Here is a 21,139-nt window from a genome sequence, read left to right as displayed (position 1 = left end):
TTAACATTAATGGTGGTCGCTTAGAATCATGTGTGACGCAGCAAAGTAGCCAACTAAAGTATGCACTCATACAAACAGGCAGACAGAGACACAAACACATACGGTGTAGTGGTGCCTTACCTTTGGTGGTGCGTCATCAGATCCTCCAGAGTCCCATGAAACGGTGACCTGTCTCCTCATCTCCATCCTGCTCCTTTCCTTTTGCTGGAGCTTCTCCTCCTCTAATATAGTGCTGGAAACAAGGGAAAAAAAAACACACATGATGATGTAACACAGGTACTTTGACTGAAATGCCACTTAATTTAAGTAGCTATTGTGGCCTCTGTTACCATCTCAAGAACACAAATTAACATATGGCACTTCATAAACACTTCAGACTTTATAGTTATTTTTATTTACAGTGTTGTGTTACGGCATTTCCTGCTATGTTGTTAGGCCAGGTATGAAGTGAATTATGACTGAAATGATGAGTGTGGCTAGCTTTGATAAATATCCCACAACAAATGAAAAAATAATAAAATGTACTTATTGAAATTGGCTGACCAACAACCACCTGACCCACTTGCTATAAAATAATATGAGGCACGTTTTTCATTTAGTACTTAAACTTTACCCCCTAATATACACACAGGTAAACAAATAAGATTAGATAAGAACTTCATTGATCCCAAACCGGGAAAATGAAATTGTTACAGCAACTCAGTAGTCAAAGAAAGAATGAAGAAAAGTGATTGAGTGATAAATAAAAATTAGGTAGAATGAAAAGACAATAAATACAAATAAAATAACATAGTAATGTACATATTTACACTATACACCTTTCGCATATTCACTTATTGCACTGGGTTGGTGGTGGCAGACAGCTGTGATAACATTGTGTTAAAAGTCTGACTGCCGTCGGAATGAAGGACTTTGGGTGTCACAGTCTCTTCCTGAAGGAGTTTAAGGCCCCCAAGTCTCATGCAGGGGGTGAGAGGTGTGGTCCATGATCAACGTCAGCTTGGCTAACATCTTCCTCTCACCCACCTCTTTTACGGCATCAAGAGGCCAGAACAAGACAGAGCTTGCCCTCTTAACCAGTTTATTGATCGTCTTCCTGTCATCTCCCCAGCAGGCCACTGGGTATGATTGCAGATGCCACCACAGTGCAGGACACTGTTGAGAAAATGTTACGACACACTCCGAAGGACCTCAGTCTCCTCAGCAAGTGAAGACGACTTTGGCCCATTTTGTACAGAACGTCCGTTCTGAAGACATAAAAACACGTGCTCCAACGTATACGAACACACATAACAGGGCTTTCCTCAACAGAAGACTAAAATGTCAGCTGAAGTGGTTTTCTGCCACCTAGAAATATAAAAACTCACTGAAAACCCCATAGACACACATACACATCACTGTGAACTACTTAAGTCAGAAGAAAAACAAATTCCTTTTTATTATGAAATGTCTTATTGCTCAGTCGCTTACTATCATTCCAGTTCAGCTACGGCCAACAATATTCAGTAAACAATACGTTACACAATAATAAAAACAATTGAAGCCAGCACCATATGAATCTCGCCGTGTCTACGCTGCAATAGTGCCGGCATGGTCATGTTGTAATGTAACATATTTCAACCATCACCGTTTATTCATTCAACCTTTATTTTAACTCGGAAATACATTGAGATAGAGAACTCATTCAGCACATAATATCTACTGATACCATCTGTATACTGTGTCAGCCAAAACCAGCAACTAAAGCAGTACATTTCTGAGTAATATTGCTTAAGATTAAATGAATCACTTGGAGGCAAACGTCCCACGCCCCAAACCCAACATTTTTTAGGTCTAATGCAGCCAAAGATACCACACTGAACTCACTCGCTAAAATTATCTTTACTGACCTGTTCCCTGGGAAAACTGCTGCCAACCCAAACCCAGATTCCCAGAGGAAGGAGCTGCTGCTGAAGAGTCAATGGTTCCACAAAACAGAAAACCGGCTGGTTGAACAATCCAACACGCGCAGTCACACACTCCTTCTACTCTCCTTTCCTCTACAAGAGTAAGAGCTATTTCTAGTAACATCGTTACCCTCCTGTTCTGTTGTTTCCTGCAGGGTGTGTGTGTGTGTGTGTGGGTGGGTGAGTGTGTCCTTGCACCTGTCAAAGTCAGTCTCCTCTCTCCTTGTGTCCAGCACACGCCTTCTTTCAATACATTGAATTATTAACAATATGAATTACTAATTAAAAATAGTATGTCTTGAATTAATTTGTTTGGTTTAAGAATTTACATACATTTCTAATTGGTATTTCTCAACCATTTGACTTTTTTTGTATATTTAAATCCCAAGTCTTCAAGTCAAGTCATTGGCAGATCTCAGGAGTATTGTGTCTCATGTTCATAATATCAATATAAGTTATATGGATGAACACTGTGCAACAGATCCAATCCATTAGTTTTCTACTTTAAAAAGATCAGCTCTAAAATTGTATTTATTATCGTTCTTTTAGTTTTGCTTCTCTGTAAATGTTTTTGCTTTTCATTTTCTTTATGTTTTGCTAACTCAAATGTTTTTCCGGTAGCTTGAATCCTCTGAATGCGTTTCTCTCTCTTTTAAAAAAAAAGTAATCCTTTAAACGGGTAGTCAACATTAAAACACAATGGTTTGCATCAAAATAACAAAAAAGCCTCCAGCTGCTTGTCATTTTGTTTCTACCAGAGGAGTGTGTTTAAAGCAAAGATGCATTGTAACTCTCTGGCCTTTTTATTGAATGTGTATGCAAGAAGCCAAGTCATTAACCAGTCATGAATAAATCTGACAGTTTGACAGTAAATGACATCATGCACGGATGGATATGTGTGACGACAACAACATCAGCACCTGGCAACATAAACGCTGACTGTCTCCTCCCCCACCTACACCACACTGCCACCTGGAACAACAAGGCCTGTTTAGATTATTTACTCAGGCTGGGCTAACTGCACAATCCTGGACTTCTCAGCACTGCCCTGCTTTACTTTCACGTACTTCTCACCTGAGAACCGATCAGTGTAACTGCTGCTGACTGAAGCTGAGCAGAAAAGATTTAAGACATCTGAGTTCAAGTGCATTGACTTTAAAAAAGAGATCACTTTGCAGGAGACGACGAACAATTATAGCGTACAATACATTTTTCAATGTACAGTACATACATTATATGGATATTGTTTTAAAACACTGGAAGAAATTTGTGCCGACTCCCATTTCATAACATTTTCAGAGACGTAAACAAATGGCTCCTCCAAAACAGCTTAGGATTGAACCCAAAACGTACAGTAGCAGCCACTGAATGCAGCACACATTGTTCAAAAGGAAAATCAAGTATGCATTCTATTATAGGCTGATAATATTTGAAAAACCTGATGAGACAGAGACAATACTGTACCTTAAGAACAGGTCAATCCAATAGCACCTGAGTATATCCAGTCAAGCCCTTTTAGGAGAATGATGCAGCCACTAAAATGATGATGGGCCAGTGGCCCTAAGCGCTAATACACCACTGAAGGACAATATAAATAACCACAAAAGATTCCAGCAACGCTAAGGATGAAATGAAACTACTCCTGGCAGGATGACTCAAATATGCCCCGTTGTAGCTGAACAAAACCCCAGGAGAGAACAGGCTACCAGCTCCTCACACAGACCTCACTGTCAGGATAATATGATCCGAGAATTAGGAGTCTTGATCCGCTAGCTTTGACTATGAGAGTACAGCACTGCGGAAATTCTGCTTGCCTTTTTCCCTCCCTCTTTAATTCTCTCTGTCTATTTTCTCTCTCTGTTCTTTGGAAAGCTGTAGCTCCTGGCAGCTGCCCACTGTGTAAACACACACACACACACACACACACACACACACACACACACACACACACACACACACACACACACACACACACAACACACAACACACACTCTTATATTGGTCCAACGTCTAGGAAAACTGTAGTAGTAGCTGAGAGCTGCATATTTGGCAGGAGAGACCTATAATTGATATTATGCTATAAAACCCAGCCAGACCGAAAGTAGACCAAATTGTATAACCTTATATGGCATGGCTTTCCCCTAATAATAGCCAGTGACCACAGTTAACGTGGTCAATATTGACTTGGTTTCCAAGACACTGGATGAGGCACATTAAGGGTTCCTCGCTATTTCTTTTTGCCAAAATATCAGTCAATTAAAATAAATGCTCTTGATTTTGTCGGATTAGCACTCAAATGTACTTTTCCATACTTAGTTTTCAGCCCATTAAAACATACAACCAAACACATACTGTACATGTGTCAAACTAAAAAACTAAAGTTTGAAAAGGAGGCAAAGAAAGTGCATGAGGAGTAGAATTGGGGGGGAAAGCAGAAAGCTGACATTGAGAACATTGGAAGTGTAATCAAGGTGGAATTTAAGGTGCAAGTCATGCTGGTTTTAAGTAAACTCATAAAACCACAGGAGTTAAATATGTGTTCTTATTTTCCTGTTTCTGTGTGTGAGAGAGAAAGAGAAGAAGACGGAGACAGAATGCGCATGTTGCAGGAAACAATGATGGCATCTCACTGTGCTGCTTGTGTTGTTTATCTTGTGTAAAATACTTTAAGGCTCAACATTAACAACATTAACGCTGATGAGGTATATTACACCTACTTTTCTACGTGTAAATTCAGTTTTGAGTGATAAGAAACATGATATGAAAATATTCTCTCATTTCAACTCTATTATATCCTGCAGGTAATCTTTTGACTGCACTTACTATGTACTAACGTATGTCTGGACTAAATTATATTGTCATATAAACATTGTAAATTCAAATAAGCAGCTCAAACTACATTAAAATGTCTTATGTGTATATGATATACTAAAGTAGATAATAATGATAAAGGGGGAAACATGCATAGATCTGCAGAATCTGTCGTCGTTAATTAGTTATTTTGTTGAAATTTAAAAAAGGGAAACGGCTCTGTAAATATAATAAAGCTAACATCTGGAATATGATTGTCGTGCTTAAGAAATAAAAGAGCCTCAATTCTAACAGATCAAGGAAGCAAATAAATCTGATGTATTAAGTTAAAGCCAAACATGGGATGAATTATTATTTATATAATTGTTTTAACATATTTATAAATATATTTGTTGTAAATATCTATATACATAAAACACACTGGACTGCCATTTTAGACATCTCTGAAGTAAACAATAGAAATCATAATTTTTATTGTTTTCTCAACTGAGGCCCTTAAGACTTAAGAGTAAGAAGTTACTGAAATGAAAGTGAAATGCATGTAACATCTGTATTACAAATAAGCTTCATCGGCTTGTTTCCACTGTAGAGTTTCAGTTTTCACTCTGCTAGTTGTACTTTGACAGCAGCCTTCTAAAACTCAAACTCAAGCTACTTCATTACCACCAGCACTCCCGCTAATACGGTCCATCTTTCCATCAGCTGAAACGTTACTTCTGAAAAACTGCAGGTCTGTTCACGTCTGAATGATTATGAGTTGTTGAGTCGTGGTTGCTGGGAAAAGCTCTAATCCTACTGCACCCCTATTTATCTCTAATGTTTGAAAAGTAAATTGAAAACAAATAGTGCTTACTCTTGTTCAATTCTGCCTTTAAAAATGTTTCTAATTTTACTAAACTTTTAAATCAGCTCACACACTTTAGTTTCTCTAAGGGTCTTAGAGTTAAGCTAATACTGTATCTCTGTCTGGATATAGAAACTCTTCTCTCACAAAGCACAAGTTCTTATCAAGCATTAAGTACATGAACAGATGTCACATTTACTTAAATTCAACATGTTGGTGTGCCTGTTTTGTGCATAATGACCTGAGAGCCTGGGAGTCCTTTTTGGCTGTTAGCATTCTGATTCAATTCAATTATAATCACATACTGTAAGGCCACACTGCTTGGCATAAATCATCAAACATGCCAGATTCATTGAGTCTTTTTGTGCCTTTCCCTTGGCCCCTGATGATGGCTGACACCGTGGCCCCACTGTTTTTGATTTTTAAATAAAGATAATTATTATCATTTCATTACATTTGATAAAGTATTTCACAACTGACAAGCTTGTCTTGCCCAATTATATGTATGACTCATGACTAGGTCAGACCCTTCCTGTCCAAAGGGGAATATCAGTGACGATGTACTTACGCAACAGTGTTTAAATTGTGTACAGTGTTGTGTTACTCAGTCTTATCGGATCACAACATGCACGACGGTATCTCTTGATAGATAAGATCTCTCTCCAGACAAAGCTAGTGACAAGTCAGTGATGTATCATTTAACAAGGAGGCAAGGTGCGACCGAGATCTCTCATTTAATCCATGTCTGTCATCGTCACGTCTGTGTTACCAGGCTCACTGTGCTCAAACAGGAGGTAAAGTGCAGTCTGTGTCCATTATTTGGACAGTTTTGTTTTGGCTCTGCAATCCATTTGAAAAGAAACGATCACTATAATATCAAAGTGTTGGCTTTCAGGTTAATTTTGAGAGAGTTGGACCATGTAGAAACTGTGTTGTGATCAAACAAGTGTAGATATGTAGAAATCCTATATTATCCGTCCAGTATGGATGTGAACAACGGCAAACACCATTAAAGGTGAAAGCGATTTACAATCGAATGGAATCGAGCAAAACAAAGAAAAACTAAAATAGTTCAAGGCTGCCAGCTTTGGCCTGTATCCTCTCACCACACATGAAGAAAGAAATGACTTCCCACTGCGTCCACATCCGTTATTAAAGATGATTAAAGATCAATGGAGTATTCAAAACTGGATTAAATCAGAGCAGACTAAAATACCTCCCTGCGAAGACATTAAAATGATCCAGTCTGCATCTCATTGAAAATAAGAAGGCATGTAAATGTGTCCGTTAATTTATAATGGTTCATTCTGGTCTGATGTATGACCAGAAGCCATAGACAAAGTAATACGTTGCTTGATTTGAAATGTATAATATCTACTGCAGCTCTTTGTATGCTCCATTCATCTTGTTAGATTACTAGTACAGACAGTGACACCTACTGTTAGGAAGGTGTAGGGAAACATAGAATCTGAAAAATATCATTTACTGTGGCACATTCCTGTATCTTGACTACGACTGGGAAAAGACTAAGGTGCAGTAGGATTCACATTGATTGATTGAGTCACAACTTCACTTTTAACTGAAACTAGTATTATTGTTATGCAGAAATCAAGATAGGCTGCGTTACGGGGGGGGATCTGGGGGAGGCTGCATTTTATCAATGCAAATTTAATAAACGGAAAGTACAAAATGTGCCAATGGATCTTTTTTTTCCCAAAAGACATATCATTCTTTGGTGCTTCTTTCTCTCAATGCATAACACCCAAACCTTACTATGCGGGGCAAATAATGCCTGGTACACTTGAAACATATATATTATGCTTCTTGAGCTTAGGTAAAGCATGTACAGATGAATAATGATAATTTAACATTCTCACATCGCACTCGAAATAAGAGGGTTGGTGGTTTGTGACCTTAAGCTAGACGCTGAACCCCAAAAAGCTCACACTTACAGAGACACACACAAAGAATCTCAATCGACACTCCATTAAATACCTCAGCTGTGTTTTGAGTTCAGTGAAGCGCGGCCTCTTGCTGGGATCATACGACCAACACTTTGTCATCAAGCTGTAGAGAGTAGGAGGGCACTGAGGCGGCATCGCCAGTCGCTCGCCGTTCTCTATCCTGCCGATGACATCGTTGTTCTTCACACCCTGGAAAGGCTTGATACCGAACATTAGGATCTCCCACATGCAGACGCCTATGGAAAGACAGAAAAACAGAAAAACTCACTCACTACGAGACTCAGACAGCCACCTGTTGGCTCTTAAATGCTGCAAAAGGCACAAAGTAAAGAGTAAAACTGAAAACCTCAAAGCATCGGGACATAACCGTCACAGAAATGAAGAAAGGGGAAAAAAAACGAAGACTTAAACTCACCAAACATCCAGACGTCACTGGCTGTGGTAAATCGCCTGAAGTTGATGGATTCTGGAGCCATCCATTTAATAGGCAGTTTACCTTTAGATGCTGAAAAGCAGAAATCCGGAGAGCTGTGTTACACTCTAATGATCCGCTCAGTTCATGTCAGTCCAATGAATAATAATGGTGATTTTCTTCCATGTGTTATGACAGACCAAAGACAGTTAAAAGGAGACAGTGAAGTGTGCAATTATGGGAATAGTGTGCGTGTATAGAAGTGTTAAATGTACCTTTATAATACGAGCTATCCTCCATGTATCGAGACAAACCAAAGTCCCCAAGTTTCACACAGTCGACTGTAGACACCAAGACGTTCCGAGCGGCGATATCCCTGAGGAGGACAAATCCAAACTGAGCGGAAATCCTAGACACTTTGATTTGACATCTCTTGTGTAGCTTTTGAAGAAAACAGCATGATATGATAACTAGTATCCCTCATTCTTTATGAGACATCTACAAAGAATCAATGACAATTTTTCCCTCATATCACAATATATCTCCTTTTTTTAAAGCAAGACATATTATGTCATTGTAATTCCTCCAGTAGGGGGCAACACTGGGCTATATTCTGGTATAACGGGGTTTGGAAGTCCCTAATGCATACCTGTGCACAAAGCGCTTGCTCTCCAGATACGCCAGTGCCGTGCTGAGCTGGTGCGAGTACAAGATGAGAGTGGCCAAGTCGAGACTGTACTTCCTCACCTGGAGAAATGACCGTAACTATGGAGGACGGAGAGAGAAAAACAAAGACAAACGTGACATGAAAGAGAGGCAGAGAGCAACAATTTGTTGGTGAAAAATAGGAGAGAGAAACGAAAGAAATCAGGAAAAGTAGAGGAAATAGACAGTGATATAATAAGTGAGACAAAGAGAAAGAGGAATTGAGATAGAGCCGTAGAAAGAGAGCAACAGTGAAGACAAATGTGATGCGAGGAGAAATTAACGGGGACATCATCCTTCTTGTCAACAAACAAGAAGAGCATGTGGGTGTATTTAACTTAGGCAGTAGATGACTACTTGTCTGCTGCTCTGCTGCCTACATATGTGATGTGGTGCATCTAGAGCTCAGATGTGCCTCTAAAATGTGCTTCTTGAGAAACCCAATATCACAAACAAATGCAAACAGACATACGATATAAAAGTCTTTTTCAAACCAAAGTAACTGCAATATATTACTTACTAAGAAACTCTATTATTCCCTTGGATTTTTGTCCCGACACTTCCACATTTTGTTGTGTTTCATGCTTTAAGAAGACACTGTTCACTAAGGTTTACAGTCGACACAGTTGACAAAATTCAGAAAACAAAAATTAGCTGTTGATTGTGGGACACAGATACTCAAAATAATTTAAAAGCACAGCTGTTTGTACTGTGGATATTTCTATAATCTGATTTACAACCAGACTCTTAAAAATATATATATAGAGCTTCACTAATTTTTTTTTTTTTTTTTTTTTTAACAACTGAAAAATGAGCCCTAGGTTTACTGTGATTCCTTAATCTTATCTGTGTCCTACCTCTCCGAGCGTGCAGAGCTCCATGATGATCCAGACCGGATTATCTGTGATGACACCCATCAGCTTTACAATGTGGGGGTGGTCAAACTGACGCATGGTCACTGCAGGGAAAGACAAGTGGGGGTCAGTTCACAAACAGCTTGCAAGTTTTTTCTGTACTAAAAGGCTAATCTGCAAACTGTTGAAAGTGAATAACTGCTGAACTTGCATGCTTCTTGGAGAAACTTTTCCCTGACGCTGTCGGACGTTGAGTTCTTACATGTCTTCACTGCCACAGACAGGGCTGGGTTCTCCTGCAAGAAACACATCTAAGTAAACAACACAGAGAAAATGTGTATCACCTATTGAAATACAATTATGAAAGTTATAAGTATAGCATGGTTATTGAGTGGTAAGCCCATTCCATCATTTTCTTCTGTAACAGCTATACTGTATATACGCAGTTAGTGTGATACGAGTTCAAGTTCAGTTGATTCTTTTTGGTCTAGCTTCAAAAGAGGCGAGTAACTGTCTGCATTAATTACACACATGTCTACAGACGTGATTGTCATGTGAGTGAATAGTTTAATGCAACAAAATGTGCACTCGACCGCTTGTTAAAGACCATCTATACTGGATTATATTAATTTGATTATTCAGATATAAATCCAGAGCTACAGATATCAAGCGCTTGTGTGAGAGAGAAAGAGACTACAGTACATACCGGGCTGATGTAGACCCCTTGGTGGACGTCTCCAAACTGACCCTCACCTATGCAGCGTCCCAACTCAATGCAATCTCGCTGAATCTCATAGTCCCGTGCTATATACACACAATATACATAGACATGAACACACAGACACACAAACAGAGAAGACCTTCACATCAGTGCCCACACATACACTTCATAGTCAACCCTTGCATTTACCAAGTTTGTCAGAGTACTTCCTGTGTGCAGAGTTTGTTTAAATATGCCTTTAATGGCTGTAAAAGTGAATGAGTCATTAATCAACTTTTGAAACAGTTCCTCCAGTAAATCATACAAATGAGACACAGTTACCATTCAAAGGAGACACAGCTCTGTAAACAGATATTATGTAGTGCCATCGTTGCTATTCAAATTGAATTATCCTGAATTTCCAGATGAATAATCCTTATTCCTACTCTGACAAGCTTAGTTTTATAGCAATCAGCATAACTTAAAGTCAACAGCATGCAACAACAGCACCAGCAAACCACAGCCAGACATGCCATGTAACACAGACGAACAGCCAGTAACACTCAATGTATATATGAATTTAAATGAACATGAATTTTTCACATTAAATGAAATGTACTATGGATAAAGTCAGGTGAATTGTATAATAGTGAGACGTAATTGGCAGGAATTCAAAGCTCACAGGCTGATTTAGGACCAGCAGTACATTTACTTTTTATCCAAAAATAATTTGTATCTCTGTTACTAAAGTCAGTCAAATTTCTTCTGTACTTTCTGTCAAGTGAGGCTAATAACAAATTTGAGTTTTATTTTAAGTTTTACAAAAATAAGAATGAAACTGCAGGCTGTTGAAAAGCTGGTGGTTTGCCAACACTGTTGACCTGACTTTGTCCATGTAATCAGCATATGAATATAGCAAACATAAGCATACAGCTTACAGTTGTTAAATGTCCAGCGCATGTATAATAGTGAGACAACTATAATAGTGTCCTTTAGAGACAACTATGCCGTGCAATAAATGTTGGTAGGTAAAGAGACTAAATGAGATTGCAACGTACAGTAACAAAAATGTACAGTTGGCCATAATTAATGTCTGTGTGCCCTGCCTCTAAAAATGGTTTAAATTGTATCTATTTAAACCCTTCCCTCTCACTGCACTTCCTGCTCCAGGCCAAAGCTTTAAATAGGAACATGCTCCGAGTCAACTTGCTTGGTTAAACGGTGTGTATAAAATGTTTGTGCAAGTCAAATGGATCTTCACAATCACATAAGTGATGACGGTTCACTTGACCTTCTTTTAAATTCTTAAATATTAAAAATACACAACAAGATCCTTGTCCAACAACTTGGGTTCTGCTCTGAAGCTACGATCAATTCAGCCAAAAACTGACAGCACATCAAACATCCACACGGGGGGGGGGTACACGTACTGAAATACATTCAGTTTTATTTTACAGCTACAAGCAAACATAAAATACAGACCACAACAACCACCAAATCAAAGTGCCATCACAATACAACCAGGGTTATGGAACGTTCCAATCATTACCTTGATCTAGTCCATAGTATTCTGGGAAAATGGGTTAGTGATAGGAGACAGAAATAACTAGCTGTGAGTACAGAGATCTATAACTGTGACTGCAGTCTTTAACAATTGCCGTGATGTAGGTGAGACAGTGATGCAGTTCAGTTTCTACATGCTGCTCGACTTGCTCTCTGTATCTGTTTGTGTGTTTACAAATGTCCACAGGAGTTTGGTGAAAGCTATAATTTCTTAAAAAAAAGCAAAGGCACGTTGAAATTGAATTGCATGGAACAACTTGGGCTTGTGATACACAGGGAAACATTTTGAGGCAGGTTAGATGGGGAAATATCGGTCACTTAACGTCCCAGCTTCTTTCCCTATCATGCGTTAAGGTGATGTCACTCATCTCCACTGCTTCTATATGTTGTCTGTGTAGCATTACCGTTTAGCGGTGCGGTGAGTTTAATATGAACAATAGCCCTAAACCTGGGGAACAGGCATTACTCTGCAGCACAGCAGGCCCTCTTCATGTTTTCAGATAACAGTTACATCTACAGGCGTTAATTATCACAATTAACACTTATGATAGAAGTAATTAGCAGTAGATGGAGCCATTTGTCAAATGTTTACTGTAATGTAAACATTGTGTCAAGATGTCTCAAAGCAATCTGAGGAAGCGGATTACAACTCACTGAAACAAATACAGACTGCAGACCTATTCATATATAGGCAGTATGTGGTTCAAGTAGTTTCCCCTTTTATGAGATTGCCACATGTAACCACGGAAAATGTAGAGTCATTCATGTCATTATTTTTCCTGCCATGCTTTTGTCCACCAACCTAATAAGAATAGAGAAAACTCAAAGCTGGAGCCTGAATTGATTTATAATTAGGTCCAATGTGTCATTAAATCCTCCTATATGGTGGAGAGTAATGAAACATTTAAACAGCTAATTTACAGCATTTCAAGATACTCTCCATACTCATACAATACTTTTTGGGACGTGCCACAGTTCACAATGACAATCCCTTGATTAAACAATACATTAGTTATTGTGTACATTCATGGCTTCTACAAACCTAAGGAAAGGCCTGGGGATAATTCAATATGATAATTTATCGCAACAAAATCATATATTGAGATATCGTGATAGACAATTAATTAGTCTAAATTGATAATAACAAGCACATACTAGCAAGTTTTCTACCTGCACACACATGGACTGACACTCGTAGGCTCACGCAGTATGCTGCACAAGTCCGAAGAGGTCCACTGATCACCAGAGCACACGGACAGGTGCACAATGACGACCTGTACCTTTTTTCCAGTTGTCAAATTAGCCTACAATGGTTGTGTACATGTGTTTGTACTTACTTGAAGGCATCGTATAGGTGTCCTCCTCATCTATGATCTCAGCATAGTCGTCCGTTTCTGCAGAGCAAAGTGGGGAGACAAGAAACATTAAGTCTCAGTCAGTGACACACAAAATACAGATACAAGTGTTGAAGTTCACATATAAAACTTCACTTTGATACAACACGGCGAGTCGCCCAGACAGCATTCAAATTACATCCGACGCAACACAAACCAAAAGTCCCATTTTCGATGTCAAAATGCTTTGTATCACCTGGATTTTTAGGAAATACTGCAATTTGAACACACCTTCACAGACAAATAAAAAGTGAAAATGGCAACAGTAACAGAAACACACCATCATCAAACAGACGTACCTTTCCAAAACACCGTCACCATACCGGATTCCAAACACATGCGCAACAATTTAAACTTTCATATACGATAAAACAGCTCCACACGAGTAATGTAGGACAGAAGAGTACAATAAAGAGAGGGAGAGAGACAGGCAGAGGATAGGAAAGGGGAGGGATGGAAACGTTCGTTCTTTCCACAGAAACAAGTTGAAGAATAACAGGTTGAGTCATGGATAAGGCTCAAACAGTTACAGGCAGATACAGAGATACAGCCCACACACACACACACACACACACACACACACACACACACACACACACACACAGAGTATGCTGAATGTAGACACAGAGCAGGAATTCCATTAAGTTACTAATTTAGGGCCGTTAATAGAAAAAATGTTGTTTACCATCGCCACTAGTTTGACCTGCAGAAGCCACATGCAGCATGAAACACACACACACACACACACACACACACACACACACACACACACACAGAGACAGAGGGAAAGAAGCATTAGTTTGACTGTTAAGAGAAAAACAAATAAGGTCACAGATGTTATTAAATGACTTGATACTATATTCAAGGTTATTTTCATGTAATTCTGTGTAACTGTGAGTTAGTCAGAGGTCAGTAGACAGTCACGACACAGGAAGAGTGACAGTGACTAAAGCTCTCCATGGGGACAGCTGGCGAGACAAGGACTCTTCACTGCACACACAGATGAGGCTTTATGGAGGGAACAGGGTACGAACACATATCTATGAACCCTTTATCCAACTGTTAGCAGTCACTGTCACTCATGACATTTAAAGCAGCACACAGACAGGAAAGGGGAGAAACAGACCAACAGGAAAAGAGAAAATGAGACAGGGATTTATACCTGAGACACAAACAGCTCGGGTCCGTACTCCTTCCATCCGTTTTTCCATCCGCCTCTCATGATTTGATACTCTGGAAGAGAGATGAGAAAATCTAGCCAAAAGCTTCCAAGATCTTCCAATGAAGATAGCAGTGCAACACGAGGAATGGAGAATCCTCCCACATCCTGTCATGTGTGTAGCTTCTCAATGCAGAACATTAGAAAATAAAGAACACATATGTCTACATCTTATACAGAATATTATATCTACAGTGTGGGCAATTCAAGGACTGAACTAACTACTATTGCCAGCACAAGCCAGTCCAGTCACTTTATACAAAAATCAAAGTTGTGCTGGTTACAGGGAAGAAATTCGATGATGAACCTTGACTTAAACCTCCTTTATGTATCACATAATGTTTATGTATTTACTTAATTGAGCAGCTAATGAGACCATATGTGTCGGTTGACTTACTTGGGGATGGACGGCAGAGCTCTGTCACCCTCTGCAGACACAAAATGAACACATGAATTAGACACAGAACAGACGGGCCTCTTGTTAAAACTACATCACTGTACCCATTTCTTAGTAGCCATGTTTATTTTTAGAAAAGACTAGCTAAAACACTGGCTGGTTATTCAAAGTGACAAGCGTAAGGCCTCAACAACGACAATCTGACTGAAAAATGTCTGACAGCAATTTCAAACCTTGAGTACTACTATTTATAGGAAAAGCTAATTTTTTTTCTTTGCTTCAAGTTATCATCTAAACGACATAGAAATGATCACAATAATCATTAACTGCACACAACTGAACCATTAAAATTCTGCAATAGACCCAAAAATGTCTAAATGTGGGTGTCGTAAGTGCATCATACCTTTGTGGACTCTGACAATGAAAGAGTGAGTAGCCGAGGAGACGAGTCGACAGTAGCCGTCAATCAAGTCAGCCATGTTTTCTGCCGTAGTCAGCGATGCCGTGGTGACTGTGAGGGGCTACACACACACACACACACACACACACACACACACACACACACACACACACACACACACACACACACACACACACACACACATTAGTGGGACAGAGCGTTGCTTCAGTGACACAATGAGAGCTTTATTAGGGGTAACGTCTTCTACCAGTGCACATATACACACATTCAGTCCTGCACACACACACACACACACACACACACACACACACACACACACACACACACACACACACACACACACATCCCTACACAGATACTCTAGCACTGATGTACACATGCTTTTCCACTAGAAAGGCCTGCTGCGAACACACACCCACTCTCGACAGACACACTCACGTCGACACTCAAGTGCAGATGGCAACACCCGCCTTCACCCTCCCCATGGGCTGTTTCCTTCTTTCCCCATATCGTATTTTACAGCAGATTGGTTGTTATTACAACTTAAAGTACAATGTTTAACAAGCAGATGCTATTTTAGGTTTATTACACATTTACATTTCTACTTAAACAACTAAAATACAACATGAGGTATTACTGCAAACAATATCCAAACAACAGGCAGTAATGTTTCACAATGAACCACCCTACAACTGAAAAGCTAAGAATATAGTAAGGTGTGTGTGTGTGTGTGTGTGTGTGTGTGTGTGTGTGTGTGTGTGTGTGTGTGTGTGTGTGTGTGTGTTTTCACCTCTGGAGCTCCTGCTACGTTGAGCTGCAACATGCCTTTCCTGTCCTTCTCTTCCAAAGCAGAGTACTGGATAGACTGAACCTGGTTAAAGTTAGCTAAGTGTGTAGGCTGCAACGACAAAGACACATACACAGAAATATTAAAAAGCGCATACTGTAAGAAGTACGTATAAATATTTGCCCAGGGCTGAGACATTTTTTCCATGGTAACAATTAGTCATGTATTTGTAGTGAATTTTAATGTGCGCATGAAGGCCAAACAGGACACGCTCCACTATCAGCTTATTAAATAAAGTGTAGACATTTTGACAGTCTGTCATCATTAAGTTGAAATTGAATACCTCAATTTACGCACTGGAGAAAAAGGTGTGCAGCTGTTTCCTGCCTTTTGAGTTGTCACTGCAGCAAGTGCCTCCTAAACGCAGCTGCGTAGCTCTCCTGATCACATCACCTGGTGATTCCACACATATGGCTCTCTCTAGCTCATACCATCTGTTTCGTAACAAAAATGGCCTGACCGCTGGCATTTTAAGACTCATTTTAACGTGGAGTCAAGAGAAAATCTGTCTACTGGAGAGGACAGCCAGTAGAGGGCAGTATGATAGACTGCCAATCTGGCTTTCAGATCAAAAGCATGCAGTATACAGTAGTAAGCGCTAAACACCACGGCAGTATATAGTAGTGCTGAAAAACACTTTAAGTCCATAAATTATATTGAACTGGTTCAAGCTGGAATAATCAGATGCCATTTAAAAAAAGTTAATTTTGAAACGGATACACCTTCACCGAGGACTGAGTTAAAGTTGGACTTTGTGACATGAGTTGTCTCCATACTCACCATCGAGCCCTTATCTGTGAGGTAGCTGATTCCTTCTTCTGGTCCAATAGCTAACTCCACTGATATTACCCAACTAGACTGAAGAGGGAGACATACAGTATTAAAATAGATGTCACATTGCATCATATCATCTGCATTATTTACTAAACATAGTACTGGGAAACATGCAATATTAATAATATAAACAATTTAAATGTTCTCATCTGTGTTCACTACTTTTGATATGAAATGCCTTCTAGGACAGAAAACAGTCTGCATTCTGTAGATGACAGTGATAATAAGAAGACTATAGTGATATGAAGCAGGACTGTGCAAATACAAAAACTGCAATTACTAGCTTCACCTTGTATGGTTCTGACAAGCCATTTAAATTAAAGATGACATTCTACTCTGCATGTTCTCTACCCTGTAAATGCAGAATAAGTTCAACCTCCTGAAGGTATGGACAATGTATGAATGGATTTCACCTTTAGTTACAGTTTTTTGTCTTTATGAATTGAGTGTTGCCCTACCCCCAAAGCACATTTGAAGCACTCTTTGTCAAAGCGATAGATGGGAGAGAGTATCTCAAAGAACTTGTGGATGCTCTGTTCATCGTTGAGGTTAGCAAACTGCTTAAAGGTCTGCTGGATCTGCTTACGAAGAGTCTTCGCCTGATAGAGCGGGAGACATTTCCAAGGGTTAAGTCTCTCCGGGAGAAAGTTGGTTCAGAGCCAAGAAATGACAAAGCACACTGCGAGTGACAACAGGACGCTTAACTTAATTCCAGACAATCAGATTATAAGACATTCAGCCAGACATCCATTCAGTCATCAAGTTAGTCTCCCTGCCAGTCAGCCGGCCACTCAGTCAAATAGCCATTAGCTCATCCAGCCGACTAAGTGGGCCAAAGATTCCCAAAGGAATTTCCACCGCTGACACTTCTGTCATCTGGCAATGGAACTTAAATGGGAGATGAAAGTCACTGACCCTCTTACTACATTAACAGTAGTTTATTCTCACCTTGAGGGAGTCCAGCAGGCTTTTGGGGAAGAACCTTCTCAAACCAACGTCTTTTCTAAAGATAACAGAATGAAAACATTTATCTTTGAATAGCTGAAATCTGCAATCTCAGAATCTAAATTTGAAGCAATGTGCTATACAGAAGGAAGAAGATCAAATCAATCTTACTCTAATAGTTCATAATTGGATTTCTTATCCAGGGCGTTGCCTGGCATCTCTCTGAAGAACCTCCTATATAATTCACAGAGAAAGACAAAACAATATTAAATCAGACACATATTTATGAAAATCGTCTCTGATCAGCAGAGACTAATAGTCAAGATACCTGTTTGAGTAAACAGGATCATTTTGGCATAAGAACAAATGTGTGTTTTTCTCACCTAATTTCCAAACAGCCCAGTTTCAGAGCAACTTCTTGATCCACCTGATCAGCTATATGTTGCATGTAGTCACTCTTTACCTGTAGGAACACAGTGCAACAGAACAATGGACCTCATTCACCAACCGTTCTGTAGAAGAAGTTTCTTCTTAAAACCCATTCACAATATGCAGTTTTCACACAGATTCTGACATTCACCAATGCTTTGTTATTTGGGATTTGTTCTTCGGTAAAAACAGAATCTACACATTTGAGTGCTGACAAAAATAATTAGTGATAGCGTTTTCTTCAATTCTACAGTCCTACAATCCTATTCTATTATAGACTTTGAATAAGATACAATCTTTACAATTCATGTTTTTTTTAAACAATTTTAATGAATGAATTAGTTATTTTATATAATTTTATTGGGAGACATCCCATCCAATAATTAGTGATTGATTATGCTATTTATAGGCCCAAAGTAGGCCTATTTCTGCATCCTAGGCCTACTCTCACAACGGCATTTTTACTGCTGCTGCAAGATGATGCAGATCGTGCCCTGAGGAGCGAACGCATCTTCCAAGACAATGTAGATCTATTTGCAGAGAGTGACGAGTACCTCTTGGGACGCTTTAGGCTACCAAGAGCTGTCCTCATGGAGCCTTACAATAGTTTGGAGCCAGCAATTTACGATGACAATGGGATTCGTCATTCTAAGGTGCGAACAGTTCTGTGGTTTAAGAACACGTCACGACGTCACGTCAAAGACTTTTTTTTACTCTTAACAAATATCAGAAAATACATAGCAAAATATCAGTGAATGAGGCCCAATGCTTTATAACAACACTGCTATTAAAGGTAAAGTTACACTGCAGCCCCATGTAAGAACACAATGAATTGTATCAGTTAAGTATCTTTTTAGCAATCTGTTTCCAGGTATGTCTGCATGGTTAGACGAAAAAGCGACAGGGAGCAAGGGACAGAGCAGATCTTGTATGACAGAAGAACTGGTTCAAGAAAATTATAGATACCCTTTAAAACCAGATTATGTTTTTTGACTTAGTATTATTTCACAAGGACACTTTTCTGTGTCCTCTGTTTTATGTGATCCTGCCATGTTGCCTCACCTGGTGATAGAGGTAGTTAAGAGAGGGTTTGTCCTCAGAGAAATGGCTGAGGTAACCTTTAGGAAGGTATCGCATCCGCAACTCATACCTGAGAATGACAGAGACAATTTGGCTAAATACCCATACTGTCAGCACACACACACACAAAGAATAAAATAACCTGCAGAATCAGAATGCAATGCCTGTATAGAGACAGAAGGAGCATGCTTACTCATCCATACAGCTGACGCATACACAGACCTCAATACATTTTAAACCTGGTTATGTGAGCGTATGCCACTGAATCCATGACATGTTCCTGATTACAAAAATCCCATTCCTGTTTTATAGATAATGAACAAAAAAACAACTGTAGCTATATGTTGCACATCATCAATGGGAGAGGAGTGGCCGTTTGCCAACACAGGGGCTTGAAACTAAGTGTTGAAGTTGAAAGATGTCCTTTCTACTCACGATATTACTGTCTGGTGGCGCACTAAGATGCAATTTCATGTTGTGCTGGCAGTGAACTAACTCAAAGTGATAACCTTGTAATACCATAAAGCGTTATGAGATTCCTGCTGTTACACTTGCCAGTTGAACTGTGCCACAGAAGTACCCGAATGGGCCATCATCGTTTACAGTGACATATCATTTTATGAGTGACATATTGCAGCGACTACGGTGAAGAGAAAGGGGTCAGAAGAGTAGCGAGCTCCAAGCTGCTGTGATGCCACAGGCCTGAAGTTAAATAACAAAAGGAAATCAAGGCCGAAGACAAAATAAATAAAACATCCTCGTTCTATAATGAATGAACCAAAAAGAGATTGTGAGAAGAGAGATGATGCGTGTTCGAGAGAAAAGAGAGAGCTGTGGTAAGATAGGAAGCACAGATGTGAGAGATGAGAGAAAGAAGGATCAAAGTGAAAAGAGAAGGACTGCGAGCAGCGCACGAGACCAAAGAGAAACACGCGAGGGAGCGCGAGAGGAGTGAGAGAGAGTCAGTCCATCCCCTGGGCGACTTCTGTTGTTCTAACAATAGCTTGGCAGCAGCAGAAGCTCCTGTGGGCCTGCAGTTCTGCCGCCCCACCGAGGCAAAGCTGCAACAACTGGCAGAGCCGCTCGGCTGCATGTTAGAGGTGTGAACAACTCGTTCATTTTTTAACTCATTTAAATTTTAATGATTTTTAGTGTAACACATCGACTGCAGGACAAAGGACTGAATTGTAAGAAGAGCTGTTAGCAATATCAACTGAAGATGCCAAGCGCCAGGCCGCCAGCATAGTGTTAGTGTAGGTTGAAAACAGACGGAGCTGCTTTCAAATAAGGAGCAGCTCATTCCCCTTCATCAAATAGAGTAGATCAGCCCTATATAAAAATAGGCAGAAAATACACCAAAAACTACTACTCATTGCATGCAAGTCACGATCCTATGCAACAAAGTCACCTTGACCGGTTGAATTTAGGTAAACGTCATCTGCCAAGGATGAATGAGAAAACACATTATATGAGGACTTTCGAAACCCCATGAAAATCAACACAGGGACCTTGGTAAATGGGAGCAGTATTAAATTATTGGTTGCAATATTTTTTTACTGGCCGTGTACAGTGATTCACATTCGTATGTTTCAGGTTTATTGGGAGTATAAAATGGTTTCGTTGGGACCATATGTTATATAGCTGTAGCTTGTAAGGTAGGTTTATAAAAATACTCTTGTTTTGCATGTTTGTAGCCTAAACAAGTGTAGCTCCTGCACAGCCCAATAGGGCATTTGTAAAGTTGCCATGTTTATGGTATAATCATTCTCTTGTC

The 21,139-nt window shown here is 39.6% G+C and overlaps 1 protein-coding gene across 15 annotated transcripts in view; it reads right to left on the bottom strand.

Moving 5' to 3' along the window:
* LOC137891186 (focal adhesion kinase 1-like) overlaps positions 1 to 21,139 on the bottom strand; it is a 47,752-nt gene that overhangs the window by 17,520 nt on the left and 9,093 nt on the right. For 5 of the 15 annotated variants that reach the window (XM_068735682.1, XM_068735670.1, XM_068735675.1 and 2 more), the window contains exons 4-24: positions 19,348 to 19,435; positions 18,240 to 18,319; positions 18,028 to 18,090; positions 17,860 to 17,914; positions 17,370 to 17,510; positions 16,858 to 16,935; positions 16,021 to 16,128; positions 15,213 to 15,330; positions 14,810 to 14,840; positions 14,356 to 14,426; positions 13,879 to 13,896; positions 13,137 to 13,193; positions 11,786 to 11,806; positions 10,243 to 10,340; positions 9,748 to 9,832; positions 9,540 to 9,640; positions 8,627 to 8,742; positions 8,253 to 8,353; positions 7,981 to 8,070; positions 7,597 to 7,801; positions 121 to 232 (exon numbers count right to left, since the gene is read on the bottom strand). In XM_068735682.1, the coding sequence (XP_068591783.1) occupies positions 121 to 232; positions 7,597 to 7,801; positions 7,981 to 8,070; positions 8,253 to 8,353; positions 8,627 to 8,742; positions 9,540 to 9,640; positions 9,748 to 9,832; positions 10,243 to 10,340; positions 11,786 to 11,806; positions 13,137 to 13,193; positions 13,879 to 13,896; positions 14,356 to 14,426; positions 14,810 to 14,840; positions 15,213 to 15,330; positions 16,021 to 16,128; positions 16,858 to 16,935; positions 17,370 to 17,510; positions 17,860 to 17,914; positions 18,028 to 18,090; positions 18,240 to 18,319; positions 19,348 to 19,435 (1,837 nt within the window). Of the gene's footprint in view, positions 1 to 120; positions 233 to 1,889; positions 1,905 to 3,410; positions 3,817 to 7,596; positions 7,802 to 7,980; positions 8,071 to 8,252; positions 8,354 to 8,626; positions 8,743 to 9,539; positions 9,641 to 9,747; positions 9,833 to 10,242; positions 10,341 to 11,785; positions 11,807 to 13,136; positions 13,194 to 13,492; positions 13,571 to 13,878; positions 13,897 to 14,355; positions 14,427 to 14,809; positions 14,841 to 15,212; positions 15,331 to 16,020; positions 16,129 to 16,857; positions 16,936 to 17,369; positions 17,511 to 17,859; positions 17,915 to 18,027; positions 18,091 to 18,239; positions 18,320 to 19,347; positions 19,436 to 21,139 lie in introns of those variants that run through there. The other 10 variants (XM_068735673.1, XM_068735683.1, XM_068735671.1 and 7 more) reach the window with 7 other exon arrangements.

Source organism: Cebidichthys violaceus, unplaced genomic scaffold (assembly GCF_023349555.1).
Source record: "Cebidichthys violaceus isolate CVI_PGR_0920_01 unplaced genomic scaffold, fCebVio1.0.p SCAF_7, whole genome shotgun sequence".
NCBI lineage: Eukaryota > Metazoa > Chordata > Actinopteri > Perciformes > Stichaeidae > Cebidichthys > Cebidichthys violaceus.
This window is presented reverse-complemented; position numbering and strand designations above follow the sequence as displayed.